We start from the raw sequence: 24,746 nt of genomic DNA on the forward strand, positions 1-24,746 counted from the left end.
CAATAAACTGTCGTAGCACTAAATAAATAAATTACTACAATATTAAATATACTTTTTGTTTATAAATTAACAAGTAGGGCCAATCCCAGCAGCACTGCAATGCCGGGCCGACCCGTGGCAGAGGAGGAGCGAGCCCCGCCGACTCCGCCGAATTCCAAAAATCAGACTAATATTCTGACTCCCCGATGGGGAGTGTATCAGATATTAAGCTGATAAGAACAGATACTACACTTTGATCTTAGCCATCAGGCCGAGAAGCGATAACCATTTTAGTTTTCTGTTTGTATTTAACGATTCTGCCCCTTAATCTCTCTAGTGAGAAAGTTTCATTGGAATGCACCTCCTAGCGGCGTGAATACGAACTTTCTTACTTCATTTATAGGGCATAAATATATATGTAAGTGCGAGGGGTTATATGAATAGATATTTCTACCTATTACAAACCAAACAGAAATTTGTTATATCTAAAAATTACGTAAATGCGATATTATTGTAAGCTGACAATTGAAAAATCAAAAAATTTGAGAATCTGGAAATCGTAAAATTTAAGAATTTGAAAAACTGAAAACTCGAAAGTTTGAATATTTTTGATGTTACCATGATAGAATTAAATTCTAATACACGGCTAATAATAAGTTCTTAGAAATCTTAGTAGATAGCGTTAGTGTATTACTTTTAGCAGTATGTATCATATGTAGTATAATTGAAATAAAATAAATTAACATGTGAGTTTCTAAAATTGCAAGACCATCGTTGTTGACTAAAATCTGCAACTTATTATAGAAATCGAAATAAAAGATATCTGGAAAAATGTAGTTTAAGAAAAAAGTTTATTAAAAATCATTGAATCTCCTAAAAAATAGACCGTAAGTAATAATAAAACTATAGATTTTTATTTATATTTTACACTATCTCGATAGTTATAACTATTGAATTGTCGAGTTCTATTAAGTATTTAGTCTAAAAGGTGACAGGAAGATCTGTTCCCGATATCGTGGAGAGGTGTACTATACAAAAGAAATAGCGTTACCGGTACTGTTTCTACATCCGACATAGCGTGTGAAACCAGTCAGGCAAAGGGACCGATGCAACAAGAGCCTGGGAGTGCCTTTTTAATGTCACGGAAGGAGTTACCTTTAAGTATCGTCCGTGTCGAATCACATGATTCGTTAGATTGGGGGAGAGTCCGATAATGGGTGAATGGTCGAAGATGTCCATTGTTTTATTCTACATATCTCCTTTTCCCTTATGCCACTTCTCCAATTACAGGTACGCTATACCATTTTTAATCATTCAAAATTGAAATGAATAACCTAGAAATCTACGTGTCTAGCTTCGAAATTTATTTATTTCTAAATATTATATTCTCCTTAGTTTGATTATTTATTTAAAGTGACAAATTATTTATTAAAAGTGATAAATAATATTAAATGGAGATTTTATCGATATTTGCATAACCTTCAAGTCAATGGTGTGAGGAAATAAACAGCAGGGGTACAAGGGTGATCATTGCCCCCACCCCTCAAAGCTATAGTAATTTTAGTATTACTTTCACACGGGCATGGTTGTCCTTTAGTTAAGGTAATTATTACCGCGTGCATGATAAAGATGCACTTGTAGCGAAGTGACAAACGTGATTTGCTACACGGTAGAATTTACTTTTATTACTGTAAAGAGTTTTATCGTCAATCATCAATTAAGACACGATGGTTTTAAAGCTTGCTGTCTTCTTGTCTTGTAAATTTGTTTTCTTACGAAATTCAAAAGCTATTATTGTTACTATAATTCTTATTTTTCACTTCACTTTCAGATTATGCACATATGTACTACTTGATTCAAGCTTTGCCAAATCCTATTTTCACTAAAGATAAAATCTAATAATTTGAAATAATTACTCATCATAACAATCGTATTAGGCTTGTATTATGTGTTATATCCAAAAATATTGAAATGTACGGATGGTACGATAAATATTATTATTCGTGAATAGGTTAGGAAAGTTAATATCAAATTAAACATTAATTTGTCTCTGTATATTATTATTATACGTATGTATATGTACATTGTTACGAACTTGACTATTGTTTCTCATGAATTTTAATTATGTGAGGTTATGTAATGATCGTTGTTATTGAATAATGGCGTTATGCAGTCGTAGTATGATTAATTAGGATACATGATTTTTAATTAAGCGCGGCAAACGACAAACGACATTCCTCTTCCGTCGTTTGAAATACAGTGAGAATCCAGTGGCAACCGTTCCGACCTAATTTCACATAATTAAATGGTTATACGGTCCGTTGAGGTTTCATTAAGCTCGTGCGGCTAATTAACAAAACGCTGACATTTTGCAGCCACGCTATGTCATCAAATCATTCAGCATTTCCACTTTCCATTTTAATGTTTTATTACTTCATTATTTATTATTGCACTTTTACTCTCTTGTAAAAATTTTCTAATTTTAATATTCTCAGTTTCTTAATTTTTCCAACAGTTCTTTAATTTCATAGTTTTCTTAAAAATTCCAATGCTCCTAATTTAGAAACTTCTCTTAAAGTTTCAAAATATCCCTAATTTCATAATTTCCTTAATAGTTGTCCAATTATTTTCATAGAAATCCAAACGACTAAATAAAGGGGATGAATCCGATCCTGTTCGCTAACCTTCCTCGATGATGACCTTAGCCAACCGCTCATCATTCCACCAAGCACGTACTGCTCGACTGATTTGCATAAGACCAGAGTAAGTATTGAGCGAGCGCGAGGTCGAAGCAACATGTGCTTCGACAGATCGAGCTCTTGCTTTACGGCCATGATCCGGCTAATACACGTACACACCTCCTTCTATATTCTACTGTAAATTTTATTTGCATCCTAGGTACAAAGATCAAATTAGTCTTAGTTACTTTCAGGTATATATCCTGCCCCTCGCTATTTCTTCGTGAATGTTTCATCGATTCCTACCTATTGAAGGCTTCGACTGTTCCTTCAATATCCTTGACTGATCAAGCATTCTGTATTAATTAAATACTATTTGCGCTTTGGTAATTGCACCATTTCAATTTCTATTTAAAACATCAAGAGAATAGTAGGAAGGAAAAGTGGATTATCTGTTCTTCTTCAATAATGTTTGGATAATCAGGTATTCTTGATTAATTAAGAAATTTGTCTACTTTAACAACCATCGTGTACTTCAACTAATAGATCTCAATGGATATACATATTCTAGTTCTTTGTCATAAGACTATAGATATTTATATGCACAGAATTATACAATGGAATTTAGAGAAAATAGTTTGCGTTTGTGCATTTTCCGCACTTCAGAAATGAATTAAGATATACATACTAATTTTAATACTTGGGTTATGAAAGAGAATTCTAAGGGTTTACTTAATTATTCTTTATTTTAACTGCTTATTACTTCCTTATAACTGTTTATACTATCTTTCAGTTATCGTTTCACAAAATAGATGATTTCATTGTATGTAACTGAAATTCGGTTTACAACTGACATTTGAAAAATTGCCACGAGTCATCAGATTGGCATAAGTAGAAGAAGAGAAAGCAGAGAGGGGGTTGAAAGGCAAAAACGCTTAGCGAGTCACGGTTCACAGCTATCGAAATTCGATTTCGTAACGATTCTGTTTGGTATTGTGTTCCTTGATGCGAGATCAGCTGATTGCGATTTTAACGCGCGGGAGGCAATCAGATTTCAGCGAGACCTTTTCGAGTCGCGTACTGCAAAGACGATGAACAAACCAAACATACGCCATTAGAACTTGTTATCCTGGCCAATTTGTTCACCAAACCAAGATCATTCGAACACACGGGTAAGAATTACGCAGTTGACCTAACCTCTCTTCCAATCATCTTATTATTACTATAGAACTATTTGGTCGAAATTTTGTTCAGTCAAATGTTACAATGATCAAGAATATTATGTGAAGGCCAAACATTTTTTTACATTTTTCAATCTCAATTTTCACCTCTTAACCCACAAGAGTTTAGATTACATATTACTTTATTTTTCAATCTTTTTTGCTATGGTAATTCTAGCTCAGATTGTCATTGTTACTTATGATTTAATGGTTTCAATGGAGAATTACTAGTAATAACCTCTCACGGTTCTCAATTTATAATTATGAACACTTTTCGCTTCTTAATTGTAATTTAATTCAAATGGTTCCATTTGAAGATCACATAGGAAAGACACGATAAGCCCATCTTTGTTAATTTTACAATTTGCTTCATTTTAATCTATATTTTGCGTTTTACATATTACAATTACTTTTACATCGAATTAGTATAAAGCGAATTGGGCATATTTTTGAAATTAAATGATTTTTTCTGCGCTGCTCTATTTTCGTTTACTTTTGATAATAATCTAACCTCTGAATGGGCAAAATTGTAATGAATGTTTCGTCATCTCAAAAATGCTTCAAAGTGAATACACTACATCAATCTGAAATTTGTTAGAAATCTTTGTGAATATAGAAATTTGAATTTCTAGATTTTTCGTGGTTCTTAAGGATGGTTAGGATTAATACGAATCGCGAATAGAATAGAATGAGCAGATACGTATCGCACGAGTATATATTCCGTTGCGAGAAAAAGTGTCAAGTTCGTGTGAAATTAGATAGTTTATTAGATACCTCTCGATAAGGGAATACAATGCTTGAATACTCGACGGCGGGATACTCCAGCGAACTTCGCATAATGGCAGGATGTTTATGCTTCGCGCGAATCGTAAATTTAAGGGACGCGTGTACGATAAAGTTGCCAACTGAGTACTTTAACGGAAAACCATTAAAACAGTGTTTCCCAAACTCGTGTTTCCGCCACGTGGTATGATATATTATTATGAATATAATTTGTAAAAAGATGAAACCTGGATCTTATGTTTTACATATTTTTACAAATTTCACTAGTAATAATATGTGTGATTACTATTTGGATACGATACTTTGAATTATCTGAAAATTGTAGTATTAATAGTAATTGAAATTTCTCACATTAGTTACATAATTGGAAATTATTATGATACGACTTGGGGCATACTTAAATATAAATTTAACCTGACAACAAAAAGCACTGTGTTCAATAATTATAGTACTTCGTTAAAGAATTAATGTATTTAACAAATTTCTATATAAACTATTATCACATGAAGTCTAAATTACTGTACACGTAGTCATTATTGTATAATCATTCATCGTGAACTAATTGGATTTTAATGGCAGTTTTTGGCAGGTTTTTAATAGCAGATTTGATTAAAATGAATGACGCTTCAGTTGTGTAACAAGTCCCATACAACAATATCTATATAACCGAAGAGTGGAAACTAGTTGTTGAGAAGCACTGCATTAGAATAATACGCAACAGAAGAAACGAGGATTATCTCTGGATATTAGATCTTCTCAAACGAGACCTCATTAAGGCTACTTGTTTTGATGTTTGAGCTCATTAAACCCGATTCTCGATATGATTACCGCCATAAATCATTGTTATTGAGATTTCTATGCGTAGTTGGCGCAGGAAGTAAACGAAGAATCCGCCATCCGGTTGAAACGCATATTCGCATCGTAATGTCTCTATCTTAAAGTAAATTTACTCCAGATGATTAATTAGGTCAAGACGAACCAAGTACGTTCATTAATATGACATGGGTTACAAATTTTATGATATTTGTCCGATGGTTGAGAAATGCAATCTAATTTGAATGATTAATTAGGCCAACGATATAAACAAAATGTTTTCATTAATATAATTTACAAATTTGTTTGTCATTTTTCAGTATTTGAAAAGTCTAACTTAATTGAAACTGAGATAATTTCCATATGAGCCAAGGGAAAGCGATGGTCACCATGACTTCCTTATGGGATGGGATGCCCTTTAAAGTGGCCTTTGCTTCAACGGTGTTCCTTTACCTTGGATATTAGTACTCATTATCCACTTTTTTATCACCTACGATTACATGGTTCACCAGTGGACGATGGATGTTAAAACAGCGACGAATAATAAATTACTACTTCTCGTAATTTCATTTCATAGTACCAATATTCTCAACACCTTCCGCTAAATGCGTCTCGAAGATGCGTTACAGCACCTCCGTATAATTTGCCGGTCAATGCAAAACAAAAATTTTCTTCCTTTCTCACGGCGAAAGGTATTTTAATATAATAACTCCAAAGTATTTAATATGCTGTTACATTCCGCATTTTTTAACGTTTACTCTTCGTATTTTCTACTTCAACACTTTTGCAAACCTGTTCTAGTGGCCTTTCAAGGATCACACATTAGTTGATACTATGTAATCCTAAAGTTAGGTTTATGAGATTATTAGGTAATAAAGTAAAGAGAAGAACTCTGAAAAAACATGAACTCTTTAATTTAGTTCTTGAAATTTTGTATTACAATTTGAATGATCTGAAGAACTTAAAAGTGTAATTTAAAAAGTCCCAAGATCAACACATTCTCTACTTGTCGTCAGGATTACTGAAAGGTATGAGAGCCAAGAGCTATGAGCAACTCTCAAAGAATTAAGTACATCTTAACTTTCTCACTGCATTAACTGTCCAATCCAAATATTTCAAGTCTCATATTACAATAAATTAAAAAAACCCAATGTGAGATTTATACAAATTTATAAAGAATTAAATTCTTCTAATCTGGAACTGTTGTGAGCTTCCTGCGTGCATCAGGTATACAGTCCACATATTCCAAATCCCATATTCATTCAGAAACTGCAGAAAGATCCATATATAAATATAAATATTCAAAATATTTTTAAATAGCCATGTAATTAATTTCAGACATGTACTCAAGTTACTGATAAAGTACCATCACTCCTGGCAGCAAAATGACTTAAAATGTGAAAACAGTGTCACAGGTCTGCAAGCAAGTCTCATCTAAAAAGCCATATATACTGAAGCTAATACCACTATAAAATAGTACAAAATCCAATGTATTTGGACCCAATTAATCAACATAAAAATCCTATATTCTATTCTAAAATCTAAAATCCTATATTCTATTCTAAAATCTAAAATCCTATATTCTATCTTGTATATACAAATATTCCAAATGCCTTTAAGTAATTGAATAATTGTCTCAGTCTTGTGCTCAAGTCATAAGCACACCTGGAAACAAAATGATCCAGAAAGTGGGAATAGTTTTAACAAGTGGTTTTGGTATACAACATGTTGCATCACCTAAAAGGCCATGTAGTCTGAAAGAAATAGCAACCAGGTCATAATCACGTCACAAATGAGAGTCATCAACGCCACTACAAATTACAAATTGCTGTTCGTTGGTACGTCGGTTCTCGAGCCTCTTTGAACCACGTCAGTAAATCAACCATAACGTCCCCTCGCCTCGCGTAGGCGTGATTTTTATGCTACCACAAGAGGCATATTTCTTTGGACGATGCAGAACAGTGTTAAAAGTAACGGGACTGAAGGCGGTACATCTTGTTCGATGTAATTGCTCCATCGCACTCGATCAGGTTGCAAATCAATAGAATCGATCGGACTGGTGGTGTTTCGTACGTCGACGGCGAAATCAGGATCTTGGACAGGTTATGGACACGTTGGAAGCTTGCACGATCTCCCACGTGTCATATAACAATGTTAATTAAGAGTCACAACGCACATAAATACGCCAGAATTGTATGGTAATGGAAGTGAAGCAACATGACATAAGGCTAAGGAAAAGTCTGTTTTTAAGTCATATAGAAAATATAATAAATTATATAACATTATTGTCAACATTTTATAGAAGATTATTTACAGCGTTTTAAAGCTCTATAGATATTACGATTAATTATCAAAAAGACCATGTTACTGTATCTGAAGAAATGTGATAACACTTGGAAGGAACTTAGATAATTAAAGATAATGTATACCGCTTCTTTACTATTAAATATATTATTAAATCTCCTTTCAAGTGTTATAAAAAGAATTCTGCAATATGTACGTATAATATAATAATATAGCTAGATTAATATTGCCATTAATCAGTGCTGCAAAATCAACAATACTACTGGTCATCAGCTCTCTGGAGGATTTGCCAATATTTGTACCAACTACTGAAGCACTGTAGAAACGATTAATCGAGAGGCTATCGATCCTGGTTTCTTCTCTTCCCAGCGTATAAAGTTTTCGTAATCACGACCGGCGCTGTGCCAATGGACGTATCGTTAACAGGATCTATCATTGAATCTTGGTCTTAGAGCGAGAGCAGAAAGGCTGAAAAACGAAATGGCATAATTTACAGGCCAACAATGAGATTATAACCGGTATACCGTGACGGATATGCCGCGTATGAAAGCCGAATGAAAAATATCAAATTGTTCCCATCGCTTTGTAAACGGATGAAAAAGGGCCGGAACAAAGAACGCCGACAAGACATCCGGCAAATTTCGATGAGATATCTGCTATTAATATACCATTCGGTCCCATCAGTGATAACTCGATGTATTGCAAAACTATGGTGTCTCAAAAAGGCTATATCTTCTATTACTGTGTTACTACTCCTTATATGACAATAGAAGTGAAGCAACGCGACTTTGTACATCTACAAAAACTGTATTAGGTGCAGTCTAAATAACCACACTCTCTAAGGGTCACATCTTAAAGCTTAACTTCAAAACATAACTTGAGCCCATATTGATGTTGCACCTAAGACTTGCAAAAGTATGAAATAGTCCAATAGACAAAATTCATCTAACTTTATGTAAATTTTTGTATTAAGAAAAATTGAGAATTTGATTAATCAGATAATACGACCAAAAGAAATAACAATGAATATACAATTTTAAATTAAATTTTGAAATCGGTCATTTGATCAGGCCAGGTAAGGTTAATGTTAAAGTTAATTCTACAAATTGGGGAATATAGCAATATCATTAGAATAACGAGGTGCAATGTTGCAAACTGACATCAAATTAAATTTTACGCTGATTCATTATCGTACTGCGTTGCGCTATAGGATAAAAACCAGATGGCATCAAACATAACCATGAAATGATTTATGTTTTGCAGTGGATCAAAGGGCAGACGTATTTTCTGTGGAATCAATTAAGCGTCATAACATCATTAAGGCTCAGGAGCACAGTACAAAACCGTAGAAAGTCAGTCAATTAATTATCGTCTGTACCATCTTCATTTATAATTACACAACTTTTAAACAGTGTGCGTTCCGCGTCATTACGTTTCAAGGGTTACAGTAATCACGATTGCATAATTGGAAGATCGAGAACAATTTCTTTTTTATATTTCCCTTTTCAAAAGTTGCGTTGGAATAACGAAATCACTGAAGCACCAAACCAATACCGTCAGGATGGTTTAAAAGGAACTTTTTACTCGCTATATTAGGATGTTTTGTAATCAGTTATTACTAATCACACATGCTTCTTTCATGTAATTATAAATAATGACAGACGTGCCTAATGTAACTAGATGTTTAAATTACCAGGGGTTGAGGGAAGAACCCTTGGCCCACTTTCAATAATCATAAAAAGGAGAAAGTCATTGTGAAATATTCGCCACGTTATGAGATCTTCTAACACCTGTTACAGAAGAAGAGGAGCATTTATACTTGTGCAACAAGGAGAGATCACTTGACTGTACTAAGTTTAGAACTTCTTTAAAGGAAGTTACGGAATATCTGTAGATATATTTAAGTGGTTAAGTCAGGTTCCCTGTACAAGATTCTATTTCGTCAAAGAACATTTCTCTTTGAATCTTTTCAGACTGCATACATATAGGGTACCTACTCTACTTTAGAAATTAGAGTGCTTTTTTTATTTGTAATATCTAGAATGACTTCATACTAAAAAGATTTCAAAATATTATATTTGAAAGTTAAAAATTTGTTGATCAGATTTAATCAGTAGAATGGATAAATGTCAGTTTGTTTCTTTTTATTGATGCCACTGTGTGCAACTTATTATAGCTCCGAGCGAAGATGAAACCACATTCCTCGCGCCACTTCATAAGAATAAAAGAACGTCTAATTGTCCCATTCGGTTGACGTCTCCAATCGCCTTAGCTACCACTTTACTGAATTGGAATTGTATGGTAATCACGTTCAAAATAGCGCGACGTTCGTTCTTCCCGACTACGGATGATCAATTTCAAGCGATGAAAAATCATAGCACGTTGTTGTCCTTTCGCGATCACTAAGGAGATCCGAGGTAAGCTTAATACTAATTATTTCACTTCCATTGTATGAGATGTTCTAGAATCGTGAGACACTGAGCGCAAGGAAGATTCTTCATTTTTTTAATATCCTATACACACCGTAATTAAACTATAATTAGTATCATTGAGTTACAAATAATTCACAACCAATTCTGGATGCGGTTGCTATAATATTGGAATTTTTATCTATGATCTACTGGAATCAGTTGTAAGTAATACTTTTTTTTTAAATATTCAATATTGAGTAAAATCTTGTTAGTATTCAGTAAATTAATGAAATGTGGAGAAGATAAATTTACAATTTGTAACAGAAGGAAATATCTTAAGTAAAGAGGAATTACAAAAATGTCCCAAATTGTGCCATAATCTGAGATTGTAGGATTGAAAGTTCCTGTTTCCCTTAAGTTAACCCCGTTCGGTTCTACGACCTCTTTTCTGGTGGAAACTAAAGGGTTAACACAGTTGACTGTTATCCAACGAAGAAAACGTTCTTTCACGCGAGGTCAGAGAAGAAAAGGAGGCAGTAAAGATCAAGGTTCGTTGAATTAGATTCCATCTGATTTCGAAGTGCGTGACATTAACACCTCGCTTCTGGATCGAGCGCAATGCTCTCCTCAATGGATGCCAGCATTCTTCTCTTCTTCTCTTCTTCTCTTCTTTTCTTCTTCTCTTCTTCCCTCCTCGACGGCCGTCTTCTGCCCCGTTGTCCTTCCCTCTCCTTCGCAGCACATTGTGTTCAAGACATTCGTGACATTTCATCCTCCTCGATCTTAAAGTCTATGCTCCGAGATAGTTCTTCGTAGGTTACGTGAACCGCTCTGCCTTGATACCCACCAGACTCTGCAACTGTGCCTGCTGCTCAACAATGGAACCCCTGGAAAAGTGTTTGATTAGATTCAATTCCACTGATTCCCTTTTCAGTTTAGATGGAACAAATAGAGAACAACTGACCAGTCTTTGAAACTCTACCTACTTAACAAGTGAAGAATATCCCTGGTAAAAATGTTTAATTAGCTTCGATCGTATTGATACCCTTTATGAGATCAGATGGAACAAACAGAAGAAAACTATTGATTATACTAGTTGCTTGTGATGTAATTGGATCGTAGAGCAGCATTCAAATCTAAGTACAGTATAAATGAATTATTTCATTGCTCTTTAACATCTATACAACCGCTCAAGTAACGTTTGCAGACATAGGTCCACGTTTGATAATTTTCTAACCAGAATTCCTCGATGCCCCACAAAAATGTATGTTAAGTTACCTAATCTTTAATAATATTGAGAATTAATGTTTATATGTCATTTATTCTTTGCAATTTACAGTTCTGAAGAAGTTTACGTCTCAATTGTAAAGTATATCATTGATGGGGTATAGTTTCCTTGCGATGGCCATTACCAATCCTGCAGGACAGTGAAATTCAATGTTTAATAAATCTGACCGCAGACAGGGAATGTTGAACACTCGTTCCCGTATTCAGTTTCATCTCTGTCTCGCATAAATTGTCGCGTGTCTGCGCGCGGTTCGACCATAAATCCACGGATGCTGGCTGACATGCGTCTTCGCTTGTGTCGTAAAGCAATTAAAGTGACGAGGATGATGCTGCGACGCGTGATGCATCCGCGAGCGCCGATTTTACAAACTTGGAAATGTCGGTGAGATTATTCTAACGACGGATAACCGGTATACAGTAACTGACAAAATTCACGCTTAGAAAAATATATATATGTTAGTCCACATTTGCTCTCTATATTTTGTTATGAGGTTTGAGATTTTGGTAAAAGTATGTCATCATTTTTGCACTTTCTAACTTCTTGTACAAGCAGTATTGTTTATAACATAATAGCTCAAACTTGATTTCAACCATTAATCATAGCTAATCAGTTTTCAACTTTTATTTATGAAGAAACTAAAGAAACGGTCCAAAACTATTAGATTGTCTGTCAACATTTGTTGTTATTTACTTTGCTACATGATTTTAGTCATAAACCTGAGGAATAGTGAGGAAGCTAGTTAATTTATATATAGGTAAAAGATTGATTGATTGTTACAAAGGAAAGTAACATATAGTAATAAAAAAGGGGTTTAAAAATAAGAAAGAGAAAATCATTGCATAATAAGTTAGGTCATATTTTACTCTCATTGTTTTGTATTCTGAGAGACTCGTTAAATTCGAGAAACATGTGCATATGTAAAAAATGGTCATTTCATAAATTGCTTGATCGTATAAACGGCAATCACCGTTCAAGCCTTATGCAATCATGGATTTGATGGACCAAAGAGTATCTTAAGGCCGTGGAATTCCCAAATTCTTTCACCATAATCATCCTTCCTTTACAAATCTTCTGTACAAATTTTTTAGCACATATTTTTGTACACAGGCTGTCAAAGCATGAACGTATACAAATATAAAAATTTATAATAAATACCTAGTTCATTGGCAAGCGAAGTTAGCCACATGCTAAGTTAATTTAAAAAAATGTAAACTATATTGAAAATTACACAAACTGACTAAAAGGAAATAATAAATAAAATGTGGCAACCTCAAGAATGGGTTAAATTCTAAAATTTGTTTTAACACCTTGTATTAAATATTTTCATTTTTACATAAGGCGTAGAAAGTCTGTTGGAAATTATACTAAAAGCTTGATCAAAAGTATGGCCAGCAAAGAGGTCAAGCATTCTTTATAAGAAAAACGTATTTACTTCCTCCGTGGCCTTCTGAAGAAAAGGGGGAAGAAAAAGAAATGTTATAGCAGAGGAGAGTGAACTTAAAAAGAAAACAGGCACTAAAGTCATTTAATTACCCTGAAAAAAGACTGATTAACGATAACCCAGAGGACTATAATAGCATTCCTCTGTTAACCTCTTTTATGAGAATAAACAAAGAGGCCGATGCGCGGTTGCACCGTGGTGTGCTTAAAGTTTAAGGCGAAGTAAAAGTTCAACGCGACGTCGTTTTATTAACGAACAAGATCGGAATGCGAATGCAAAGTATAGTGGTGACGAGAAAACGGAAGTGGCTTTAATTGATGATATTTGGCTTAAAATTCGACTTACAAAGCCTTGAGTTTCTCAATATTGAAAATCTTAGGCTTTTGAACCCTCAAACCTTGCGAATTCCAAAATTCTGAATTCTCTCAAAATATCGAGTTTCTTAGTATTTGAATTTCAGAAATTCGTGATTTTAATTTCCCGGAAATTTCGAGTTCCAGAGTATTAATGTTCCCCACGATTTTGAGTTTCAAATTTTTGAGTTCTCTAAGAATTCGAGTTCCAGAGCTTCAAACTCTTCACGTTTCGAATTCCACAGTTCAATTTTCCCAACATTTCGAGTTCCTTAAATTTTCAAATTTCAAAGTCTTCAGTTTCCTAAAATATCACTTTCTAACGCATTCAGTTCTCTGATGCTCTCGAAAATGTCGAGTCCCGAAACTTCCAGTTTCCTAATGTTAACTTAAGCAATGAATACCGTTACATCTATGACGATTTCAATTCGAGCAACTAATCTTTGCCTTTTAATTTACTCTCCAACAGCGTCCCGGTTCGTTTCAAGATTTGGATCAGCCACTTACATAAGACAGGTCACGCAAGCTACGAACCACAATCTTGGGTGGCGAGACTGGAAGGTTGTGACGACCGAAATGTCAGGAACGTTTTCGAATGATCCAACTCGTGAAGAAGAAGAAGAAGAAGAAGAAGAAGAAGAAGAAAAAGAAGAAGAAGAAGGTAAGTTAGAAAACAGAAGTGCAAACGGGCGCGCAAGAAGTTGCGTGATGAAGATGTCCTATTATATGAGATGGCAGAAAGAAAAAGGAGTGCTAAGGTTGTTAAAGTTGTTGAGATGCTCCACGTGAGCTGTTGCTACGCTTGGAAAACCCTTGTGGGCTCATTTCATGGATTTGGCCAGGAGAATAAAAGAGGAACTGTACAGGAGCCAATGATGAAACAGTCGAGCAGATTCAGAAGAAAGATTGCGTTCATTTTCTTGTTCTAATTGACGTTTAAATGCTATTTATGTTGTGGGTATTTGAATAGAGGTATCAATTGAATAACAGAATAGATAGCAATGAGTGTAAGTAAAATTGTAAATGTTGAACAGCGTAACTATACAAAGTTTTGAGATTTAGAGGATTTTTGGATTCTACAAAATTTTTCAGCATGGAGATTTGTATTGTAGAAATTTCAAAGATTTTGATAATTTCCAATGACTTGATCTTCCCGATTAAATTTATAGTATTAGGTTTGTATGGTGTAAAACATATTATTATAAGAATATAGGATGCAATATATAACATATTTTAGAAATTATTATAAAAAGTGATTAACTTATCCAATGGAAGTTGTATAAATTATGTGATGCATTAGTCTGCAAAGTTAACAGTTACACCATTAATGGTTAAATGTCAATGTCAAAATACCCACTTGATTATCGTGTATGAAAAAGGAAACTGATGATTTTCATGGTGTACCATGTTGAAACGGGGACACGCTTGTTTAAGATCATCATTAGACAGCATCATTACAGAACGTAGTAAATCTCATAGTACTTGCCATTACATCGGTAATGGATACCTTTTAATATATAATCAACATTCCTGAAATTGAAATATCTGTTAAATGTAGAACTTGAAAGTGTAAAATTGACGAAATCTTCCTGAGAAGATCTAAAATCGAGAAATCGCCAGTTAGAAAATAATTTGCCAGTATCATTATGATAATTACTATCTACCCATCATTACCCTAATTAAGCTTATAACGAGCTGTGACGCGACAATAGCGCGATATAACTATTAACTAACATTTTCCAAAATATAGAGTTTCGAAATTGAATTTCCTGATATCATAGCTAGCTCTCTAAAATTTTGAGTTTCGACGTTTGAATCCCTAAAATTCTGATCTCCAAAGCTTTGTAAGTCCTCAAATCTTTCAGAGCTTCCAATTTCCCTATAACATTGATTTAATCAAACAACACCATTAAACCTATCATCACTTGAATTCCAACCACTATACGCCATACCATATATAAAGCAATTTTTCAGTGAAGACATTTCCTATAAATAGCTACATCCTTGTGTTCACCATCATTCACCTCTGACCATATAAACGCATCAAAGGGGAAACCAGATTTCCAAATGTGTCAGATGAATTATGACCATGAGTATTAGGCGTTCCAGCGACCAGGTGTAACGGTCAAATCTTATGGATGTTGGCTGCGTTTTCACATCAAGGTGGCGAGAGGAATAGGCCAAGTGGAACGTAGAGTTCGCACGAGTGCGCGAATTCAATGGAAGGTTATGAATATCCGATCCTCTGTCGAAGTTGCGTGTCATAGTTAGCCGGCTTCTTCGCGCCGTGACGCCTTTGTCTGTTGCGCATCTAAGTAAGTAGGCATTCCCTCGGTCACGATGAAAGTGAAAACTCTTCGTTCTAGTCGCAGATGACCTACTGCTTGCCAAGAATCTGGGTGCTCCATCACACCGTCTCTTCCCGTCCATTCCCGTGTTACGAACCACTTAAGAACCTCGACCACCAAATTTGTCATACAGTGACTGCAAAAAGTATTTGTATAGCGTTGTATTTATCGTAGCTGGCTAATCGCTATATTTTTATGATTATAATTAAAAAGAATTCAGGTATAAAATTGTATAAAATTCAGGTATAAAAGGTTTGATTCACTAAATACTATATAGACTATTGTACTTTAGATATTTCATACGATTTTGCACAATATGTGTATTCTATGTATTTTTGTACCTGCAAATTTCCTGTAACTACGTAAAAATCAACAATCTACTAATAGTATTTGTACATACTATCTACTACATAGTAGTATACTAGCTAATTTGGTGTAACGGTATTAGATTTTGCGTTATTTAGCAGTGCTTTCACAGGACTACAGAAATGAAATACTAGACCTGGTAAAAAAATGCTTCACTAGAAAATAAGGGCGTATACAAATACTTTTTTTAACTATTGCAGTTTTCAGTTTTGGTGGTGGTTTGGACAATGTTAGTTGATTATATTAGATAGTATGAGTTTCTATAGGATCTGATTATAGTAGAGAGACAATATACTCAGTGGAAATTTTCTTAAACTGGTTCTTACTAGAATTTAGTTAAACTTGTTCTTATACCTTGCAATAAACCAATCTGAAGATTGGAGAAATTAATTTCAGAAATATCTTATTTGTAAACTTTAACTCCATATATTACAAGGCAATAAAAAGAAGAAATGAATCAGATCTGGAAATCATATCAAGGGTAATCCTGAGAATGGTGTAAAAGGATCATCCATGTCAATACTGACTCCTACATACAATTTCAATCTTTCATGGCCTCTTAAACTCCTTGACAAGGGTCGACATACATATATTAAATGTTATGCTGAACATGCCAATTCCAAGTTCAGACACACCTCACTAGCTCGAAAGATTCAATCATTGTAATGAAAACAATAAAGATCAATTATCCAGACAAAGTACATCCTATGTAGCATTAGTTCAATTAGGTTTGGATTAGGTTTGAATCCGATTTATATTACATTTGAATTAGCTTTGAATTAAATTTGGATTACGTTTGGATTAGATTTCAGTCAGTCAGTAAGTAGTTATGGATTCAATCAGACATCTAAATATGCCAATTGCAAGTTTAGACACAGTTCACTAGAAGTCACCTAACAATTTAATCACTATAGTAGGACTGGTAAAAATAAAATTATTCAAGTAGAATAACATCCTATCTGAATGCTAACAGCATTGATTGGGAAGGAATTTGAGAAATTTTAATTTACATATTAATAGGAAAATGAAAAAGAAAGGTTACCTGAATTATCAGTTTCATGATAGAGACTGTAGTCTATTGAAAGGATGGTATCATGCAATTGCAACATTTGAAAATAATATCTCCGTGTGAGCATTACACACCACGTTATTAGACGTTATTAAAGCGTTCGTTAATAGTCTGACCGTGTCTTGTAAAACGTCTAACGTGCAACGTTAATCGCTAAAGTGACAGGAGTGAGACAATCCTCTCTCTCTTGAGACTCCCGTATACATGCATCCAGTTCATCATCCACTATCTCCCTATCTACGTGTTGTTCGTTTCTAACCAATTGAAATGTTAATTTTAAGTAGCTATAATTATTTTTCTTATGTATTATGTATCATATCTGTTCTGTTTGTTCAATTATTTTTGTTCTTCTTCAATACCAAATTTCAGTTCAGATTTTCTATAAATACAAATCCATTGAGGGGTAAAGAGTATATTATAAGTTCTCTACGAGTTTCATGAAAGGAATATAGCAATAGTTAACTTAAGTAAATATAATACATAATAACTTAAGCAACCTGGAGGTACTCTATGATCCCTGTGGCTACCTAAAATAGATGTAGACAAGATTTGTGATCTGTTAGATGAAACAGAGGGGGTGTCTAAATCGTTGAGTATTCCAATTTAATTGTTGATTTGAATTTCAAGTAAATTTAATTATTTAATAACTAAATTTTATATAACAACAGTTTGCTTTCAGGTAAGTGGATTCAATAGACAGGAATTTATTTAATTGGACACTAATTAAGATTTCTTTCCAATGAATGAAATTCTACTGTGTATGTTCTTTGCAGAAACTTGGAGTCTCTTAACTCGTAATTAGGTTGGAAATAAATTTCCACCGTGGGAGTGTCTATTGGTTAAACAGTAGAAGATCAAAGTAATCAGCGATATAAGTAGTTATGGTTGCAACTACCGCATCGAATTGCCCTGACGTGCGGTAAATTTGATGAAACATCGGTGTTACGCGAGGAATCCGCCAATTACGGCTGAACAGGTGCTAGTTTCTCATCAAAATACTCGTCAGGAATGATGCTACCAATGCTACCATATGAAGATATACTATTGCCAAGATGCGTTGCTTCAAAGGCAGGTCAACAAAGTTCTGACTGAATTTTGCTTCCTTGATAATTTTTTTTTTTAATTTGAGGTTCTACTCCTTTTTCTATCCATGAGAATTTACTTGAATGTCTTGAACAAAGAAACATAATAAAATAATACATTTTAAGTATATGTAACTATAATCTTCCAATTATCAGTCATACCTAGATCTTAAATTCCTGGAATATCTTTAAAATATTATTATTAATATGTAGAAAGCAAAATTTTGTTAAAACGTATCCTAACCTCCAAGTCGTAGAGAGTTAAAGTGAAACGATCGACAGGAGACTACTAGAAAATAATTTGCTCTTTCCCATCAAACGAAGGGTGGGGCGATTAGTAAGCGAACGTGGTAGCCTTGATGTCCGTGGAAAAATTAAGCTGGAAGAGAAAACTTTCTCATGAGTCGGCGACCGTCATCAGCGCCAAGCAATTAGTTCGCTTTACGATCGTGGAATCTTAAAAAGTTTTCCACTTTTAAGGCGGTCGGTGGATCACGTGATTATGCAACAGGTGGTACACTGGCGCCACCATGTTTTTCTTCTTCCGCGGATGTTACAGGCCCCGATGCAATAAAAATAAATTTGACGATTGTCCGCTGAGACCATTTCAGCTTCGCGTTTCATAAGTTTACGCTTGACATTACACTTTGGAATTTCGTTCGATCGCTTTCTCCCTGAAGAAAGCGAACAAATTTGATATGAAAATTATTCTTCCACTCTCCATGGACATCGAGATAAAGGGCGTAGGAAGATCTTTAGTCTTTATGCGTATAATTTATAAAAGATCATTATCGATATTAAAACATGATTTTTACTATGTTTGTAAGAATTCTAAATTATATAGTTCTAGGAAATTTGAAATCTAATACTTTCGAATATTTGAAAGGTAAAAGGATGGAGGTAATAGGGTGAGGTGGGATGAAAAGGACATTGCAAATATTTCAAAGACGAATGGTCTACTCACGGCGATAATATTTTTTATTTTGCAACACCATCCATACATGTACACTGGCGTATAATTTCAGCTCGTTATTGTAAATATGGAGAGAGGTTTAGTGGCACTATATATGGTTACAGCTTGATAGCTAAGCTTTTCAATGTTATCAATTAAAAGCAGAATGGCCTTTTAATTTCTGTTATATCTTGTTCGAAACAAAAATGTCACTTTTATGCCCGTACCACTTCTCCATAGTCAGTAATAAATGTGTATTGTGTATTAATAAATAACAGTCACTTGGGACTAATGTCACGTCAGTAGCCATCACAATATTAAATTAATATATAAATAATATATCATAAGTTCTAAATATAATCCACCTATTAGAATCTAAAACATCTTTATGCTTTATTAGACACATCTGCAATTCTAGAAGATGATACTAATAGAATCCCAGTATTAATAATACAGACATCAATAATTCATCATAGATCCTAAAAATCATCTATGTAGAATCTAGGTCATCTTGGTTCACCATTAAATATTTCTATAATTTTGTATAACTTTGTATATTATATTTAAAACGTTTGAACGCTAATAATAGCGCACAGACATCAGTAATGTATCATAGATCCTATAGATCATTGATCTATAACCTGTGCCACCGTCGTCATAAAATATTTCTAGAATTCTCTGTAAAATAATATTTAGAAGATTGCGATGCTAATGATGTAGACGTCACCGATGTATCATAGATCATCGATCTAGACCATCTTCATTTATTATCGGGCATAGAGTATATGAAAGAAGTTACGCGCCGTTGGTCGTGGGAAGTGGTGCGAAAAAAGTTGCGAAATACAAGCACTGACTGGGTCTCTACTCAGGAGGAGCACATCCATCTCGAGTAGGTTGCATCTATCTCTTGTGAAACTGGTGTTAGAATGCCGTTGCACGAATTATCGGATGATTACGAGTAGTGGTTACGCCTACTGTCGTGATTCAGAAAGAAATTCATCAATGAACATGCCATAACATCGACACGAATGTTTCCATTAGAATGACGCAAAATCCGTGTCTCTGCCTCTATAGTGGGCGTTGAAATATTCCTCCTGTGCAGTTATTTATATAATTTATGGAGTTCAGTATGTGCCTCGTTATCTTTGCTTTCGCGCCACATAAAAAGGTCATTATTAAAGCTCTTGGAAGTTGGAAATAAAAAGGCAGGCACACACAAATTTTCCAAAGAAATTTATTGGGAAGAAGGTTAAATGAATTATTAGAATAGTCAAAATGATCAATTCATAATTTTTCATAAAAATTATGCATTTTTGCCAAGTATGGATATTGTCTTCCTTTGATGAAGACAACATGGATCTCGTTATGATAATAATTAGGAAGTCCAATATCCAATATTAAACAATATTTTGTGGTTTCAGAATCGTTGGAAACGAATTAGGATCCAAAGTCTGTATCTTCAGAAGATAATGAGGACCCGAAGTAAATATTACCAAAATGAGAATGAAGATTTGGTCAAATTGGAAACGTTGCCACGATGTAAACGCAAACCGAGGCATCTCCTCGGCCGTGAAAGGGTTGAAGTAACTTCGTGCTCTGCCCTGACCTGGTCTTGCTCGCGGTTGTTGGATGCATGTAAGGCTGGGCAGAAGGTGGATTGCTCGCTGAGCAATTCCGAGCGTGCGTACCCGCGCGTGCCTTTCTCCGTTTGCCTCTTGAATCCGTGCACCTTGGATGTGCCAGGAGATTTGCGACAATAGATTCTTCCTACTCCTTATAGAATACTAATTTTTCCATTTGCAATTGAAGAGAGAACAATTAATTTGGAATGTTAAGAATAAATGATCACAGTCTAGTGTTCATAAAGATTTAGAAATTCATAGAAAAAATACCCTTGCGTTGATGTAATAATAAATAGTATTTATTATCGCAGCTTAGTTTTATTCACAATTTTCAAAAATTAAAAAGAATATAAAATGTTATCGTCTGCATTATTTTTGCTTTGTGCTCTTCATATTGTGGTAGGATGGCTCTAAGTGCTGTATCAGACTGTATCTGTACTTCTAGTCAAATTAGGGAAGATGTGGGAAAAAATTTTTCATTTTCTTTATCATTATACAATTTTTATTGCAAATGCATTGATATACTTGATCTCTTATTTTTTATATCCCTTTATATCATTAATATATTGGTATTGTATAACTTAGTTGCCAACCCAATACTTTCTATACTTTCTAGTATTACTAATAGACCATAGTCTATATTCTTTAGTATTGTATCTTCAAATCTCACAATCAGCCTTATATATCTTTAATAACAATTCAAGAATTATCTTCAATAGCAACCAATATCTCATCTCACCACTCTTCAACACCAGCACAAAAATATCTTCACTACCAATCAACTGTATCATATTTCTCATCATTAATTAATTTATTATCATGATAAATATAGTCGTACTTTTATCATTTACAGAAGCCAGTAATACAAAGAACCAGTCGAAAGGGTGCATAACCTCAAAGATACTGCGTTAAATAATCAATGAGAAGAATCAAAATCTCTACACCATAGATTTGAGGATTTGATTCATTAAAAAATAAAAGAAGAGAAGGAAGTGTTAGAAGTTGATGAGAGTGTACGACAAATCTGTGACTGCACTTAGCCGCATCGTGGGAAGGCTAATCCGGATCAATGCGATCCAAATGATCTTTCGAGGCGCGCGTTGACTTCTAGCCTCGAAGGTGCAGCATGAAGAAGTCATTCCATCGATTACATCGTGCTTCGAATCGGAAAGAATTTGATATTTCATAGGTGTCTGGAACAGGAGAGGCTGGATCATCACACTGAAGTATTTTGAACTTCTCTTGTAGTTATTGTTGCAGATGAAAACACATCATTTTCATATACTTCAAGTTGAGACCATTTTCCTAAATTATGGAAGTTGTTGTTTCCAGTAGATCATTGTACTTTAAACATCATAGAACGTCACAAGAAAATTCTTCTAAGAAAGAGTGAATTGATCAAAATATTCAGTTTAAAATTGAGACGAATAATATGTATATCAACCAACATATATTCAGAAAAACGTAAGACTGCAAGAAGATGCATTTGTGCCATTTTCTACTCAACTCTTAAGATATCAAATCAAGTTCCAAGAATGATGGGAAATATTAAAATAGCAAACCTAACAGCAAAAAATTCAATCAATCTATACTTCAACAAAATTACACCCTGTGATATCAAACCCTATAAAGGAATTATCATCCAGAAATCTGAACCAATACTATTTTGCTATCTATAAAAGGATATCTATCAAATGTAGTAATACTGTAATAATAGCAAGTCTGGATTCTACAATAATAAAATAACTAACACTACACATCATAATATCAAACTATAAAGAAGCTATTAATCCAAAACTCTGAAACAATCCTAATTTCCAATCTATCAGAAAGTGTCCTTCAACTATGTGATAGCAGCAAACCTAAAACCTATAGCAGCAAATACTATATTCTATAATAACAAACAACAAAGAAACTAACCGCTACTGCTAATCTATCAAAAATGAAAAACGTTGTTCGAATGTTATTATACACAAGAAACAATCTGAGAGCCAAAAGATAAATTGATGAATGACGAGACGAAGGGGGAAGTGACGTGTTGCCCGATGAAGGAAGAAGGTGGTGCAGGATTCGCGTTCTCCGGGTCGACGATGGCAAGGTTCTAAGGCAAGGTGAGGCAAGGTAAGGCGAAACAAGGCAACGCTCATCAACGGTCCCCTCTTTCTGATCTTCTGGGGCCCCGGTCCCAACACGCGTTCAAGTATCATCTTATTAGACCCACGCTATATAAACCCAACCTGCCAGCATGCCGGCCAGTTACGTACTGACTTTATTCACAGCCGTGCCGGAGTGCATCGATATCGATAGTATAACGAGACACGTGCCCCATTGGAATAGTAATTTTGTGAATTCGTAAGGGCGGCTCCAGTACAATAGTTCCAACAAAACCTCGCCAGACCTCGGTGATATTTCATCGATCCAACCATCTGCATGATGACCACGGTGCTTTATTAATCCTCGTATTTATGCATGGGACCAGAGATCTGATTTTTTCGTCAAGTGATATTGTGTGGAGAAAATCCTGTTACGGACACCTTCTGTGATCTTTTTGAACTGTTAAAGATGCAGGAGGTAGTTTTGCTGCTTGGTGGCTGGAAAAAGGATTTTATGGATATAGTAGTGTAATTATAGTGTGAACTTAGAGTTTTACTGAATCATTTTTTAATATTTCTTTATGAGGATATTATATATCCCCCTTATCTTAGGAAATATCTGAATTTTTCTGAAACAACTTAGCATTGTGTTCTGGTCCATACGATCGACGCAATTATGATTTTTTGATTCATGTAATGTTTGTCTAGTTTTATTTATTCTTAGATATATTTTAGAATACGTAGATGAATTTATAGAAATATACCAGAAGAGATAAACTCGCTAATTGATAGAGATCTAGTTTTCTAATTTAAAAAAAATACTTAAATTTCAAATTTAATTGCTACGAAATATCTTTTTATACTGGTCAGCCAGATTTTTTAATTTAATGGGATTTTTCCTTCTCTGAATCCTCTTGATTTCTAAATTTTATATCTGTTAATTCTCTGACTTCTAAATTATGAAATTTTAATCATTCAAATTCTTTTATCCCTCAGTTAGAGAATGTCCATTCTTTCAATCTTCTAATCTTTAAATTAGAGAATTTAGATTAACTTAATTCCCTTATCCATAAATTATAGAATTTTAATTTCTTCACTTTTGAATTAGAAAGATGTTCTCTAATTCCTAAATTGAAGATTTCAAATCTTTTGATTCTTTGACTCCTAAATTAATGGCAACTCTCAGAACATAATTTTTGTTTCAAGTGAAGTAAACTGAGGAATGTGCAGGCAGACAGATATTTCTTCTATCTATACTGCAGGAAACACGCAAGGAAGATTTCAAACTAAAGTTCTCAAGTAGGGAGTGGTGTACATGCATGCGATGAATATGAAGAATTGTAGCGAAGTCTCAGGGTGTGGTTAACCGTGAAATGTCGTCGAGGTCTATTCAACCCTTTAACGCTACAAAGCACACGTTTTCACAGAAACACGATAATTTATGCTTCCATTCTAAACAAAGTCTGTTGAAAGCTATAATCTCTCTACCCTTTTATACTTAAGACCTTCAAGTCGACACAATGGTTTGGTATTTTCAATATCCCTCTCCTGTGTTTGCTCTTGACATCCTGCAATCGGCTAATGAGTCTTTAAGAATTTAACAAGCAGTATTTTAACGTCAACTTTGCCCTTATCGAGAAACGTATAACAATAATGAAATACATTTTGGTACATGACAAATTTTATTGTAAAAATTCTGTCTAAATACCTTATTCAATTTTTATTGTAAAATAGTTTCTTAAAGTTTAAATACATTGAACATTTATCATAGAACGCTTTTATTAACATATAATGTGTATTACATAAAATTGTTTGAAATTTCATTAGTACAGTGACTAGATGCAGTTGTTTTAATTATATTCGTATATATTCTCATAAGTTCAGGATCAATCTGAACATACATGTAGAAAATGTAAAATATTTATTAAAGATCATAAAACAAAT

At 34.1% G+C, this 24,746-nt stretch overlaps 1 protein-coding gene, 1 long non-coding RNA gene and 1 other non-coding gene across 8 annotated transcripts in view; 1 reads left to right on the forward strand and 2 right to left on the reverse strand.

Moving 5' to 3' along the window:
- Positions 1–69: 69 nt before the first annotated feature.
- Positions 70–262, reverse strand: LOC112212835. Its single transcript, XR_002946666.1, has one exon. It is a non-coding gene; the product is annotated as a U2 spliceosomal RNA (small nuclear RNA).
- Positions 263–964: 702 nt separating this feature from the next.
- The window catches only part of LOC100744612 (pro-resilin-like), a 31,099-nt gene continuing 7,317 nt past the window's right edge, over positions 965–24,746 (forward strand). The window contains exons 1-3 of one of the 6 annotated variants that reach the window (XM_012385229.3): positions 965–1,269; positions 2,615–2,742; positions 13,740–13,931. In XM_012385229.3, the coding sequence (XP_012240652.1) occupies positions 13,866–13,931 (66 nt within the window). In that variant the 5' untranslated portion in view covers positions 965–1,269; positions 2,615–2,742; positions 13,740–13,865. Of the gene's footprint in view, positions 1,270–1,508; positions 1,582–2,614; positions 2,743–13,739; positions 13,932–19,501; positions 19,977–20,508; positions 20,723–21,562; positions 22,831–22,892; positions 23,062–24,746 lie in introns of those variants that run through there. The other 5 variants (XM_012385230.3, XM_033320562.1, XM_033320563.1 and 2 more) reach the window with 5 other exon arrangements.
- LOC117151625 lies at positions 13,938–17,464 on the reverse strand. Its single transcript, XR_004461679.1, has 3 exons — positions 17,027–17,464; positions 15,223–15,754; positions 13,938–15,149 (listed from the first exon to the last, which is right to left on the reverse strand). It is a non-coding gene; the product is annotated as an uncharacterized LOC117151625 (long non-coding RNA).

This window comes from Bombus impatiens, unplaced genomic scaffold, assembly GCF_000188095.3.
Source record: "Bombus impatiens unplaced genomic scaffold, BIMP_2.2 scf_0320, whole genome shotgun sequence".
NCBI classification, from domain to species: Eukaryota; Metazoa; Arthropoda; class Insecta; order Hymenoptera; family Apidae; genus Bombus; species Bombus impatiens.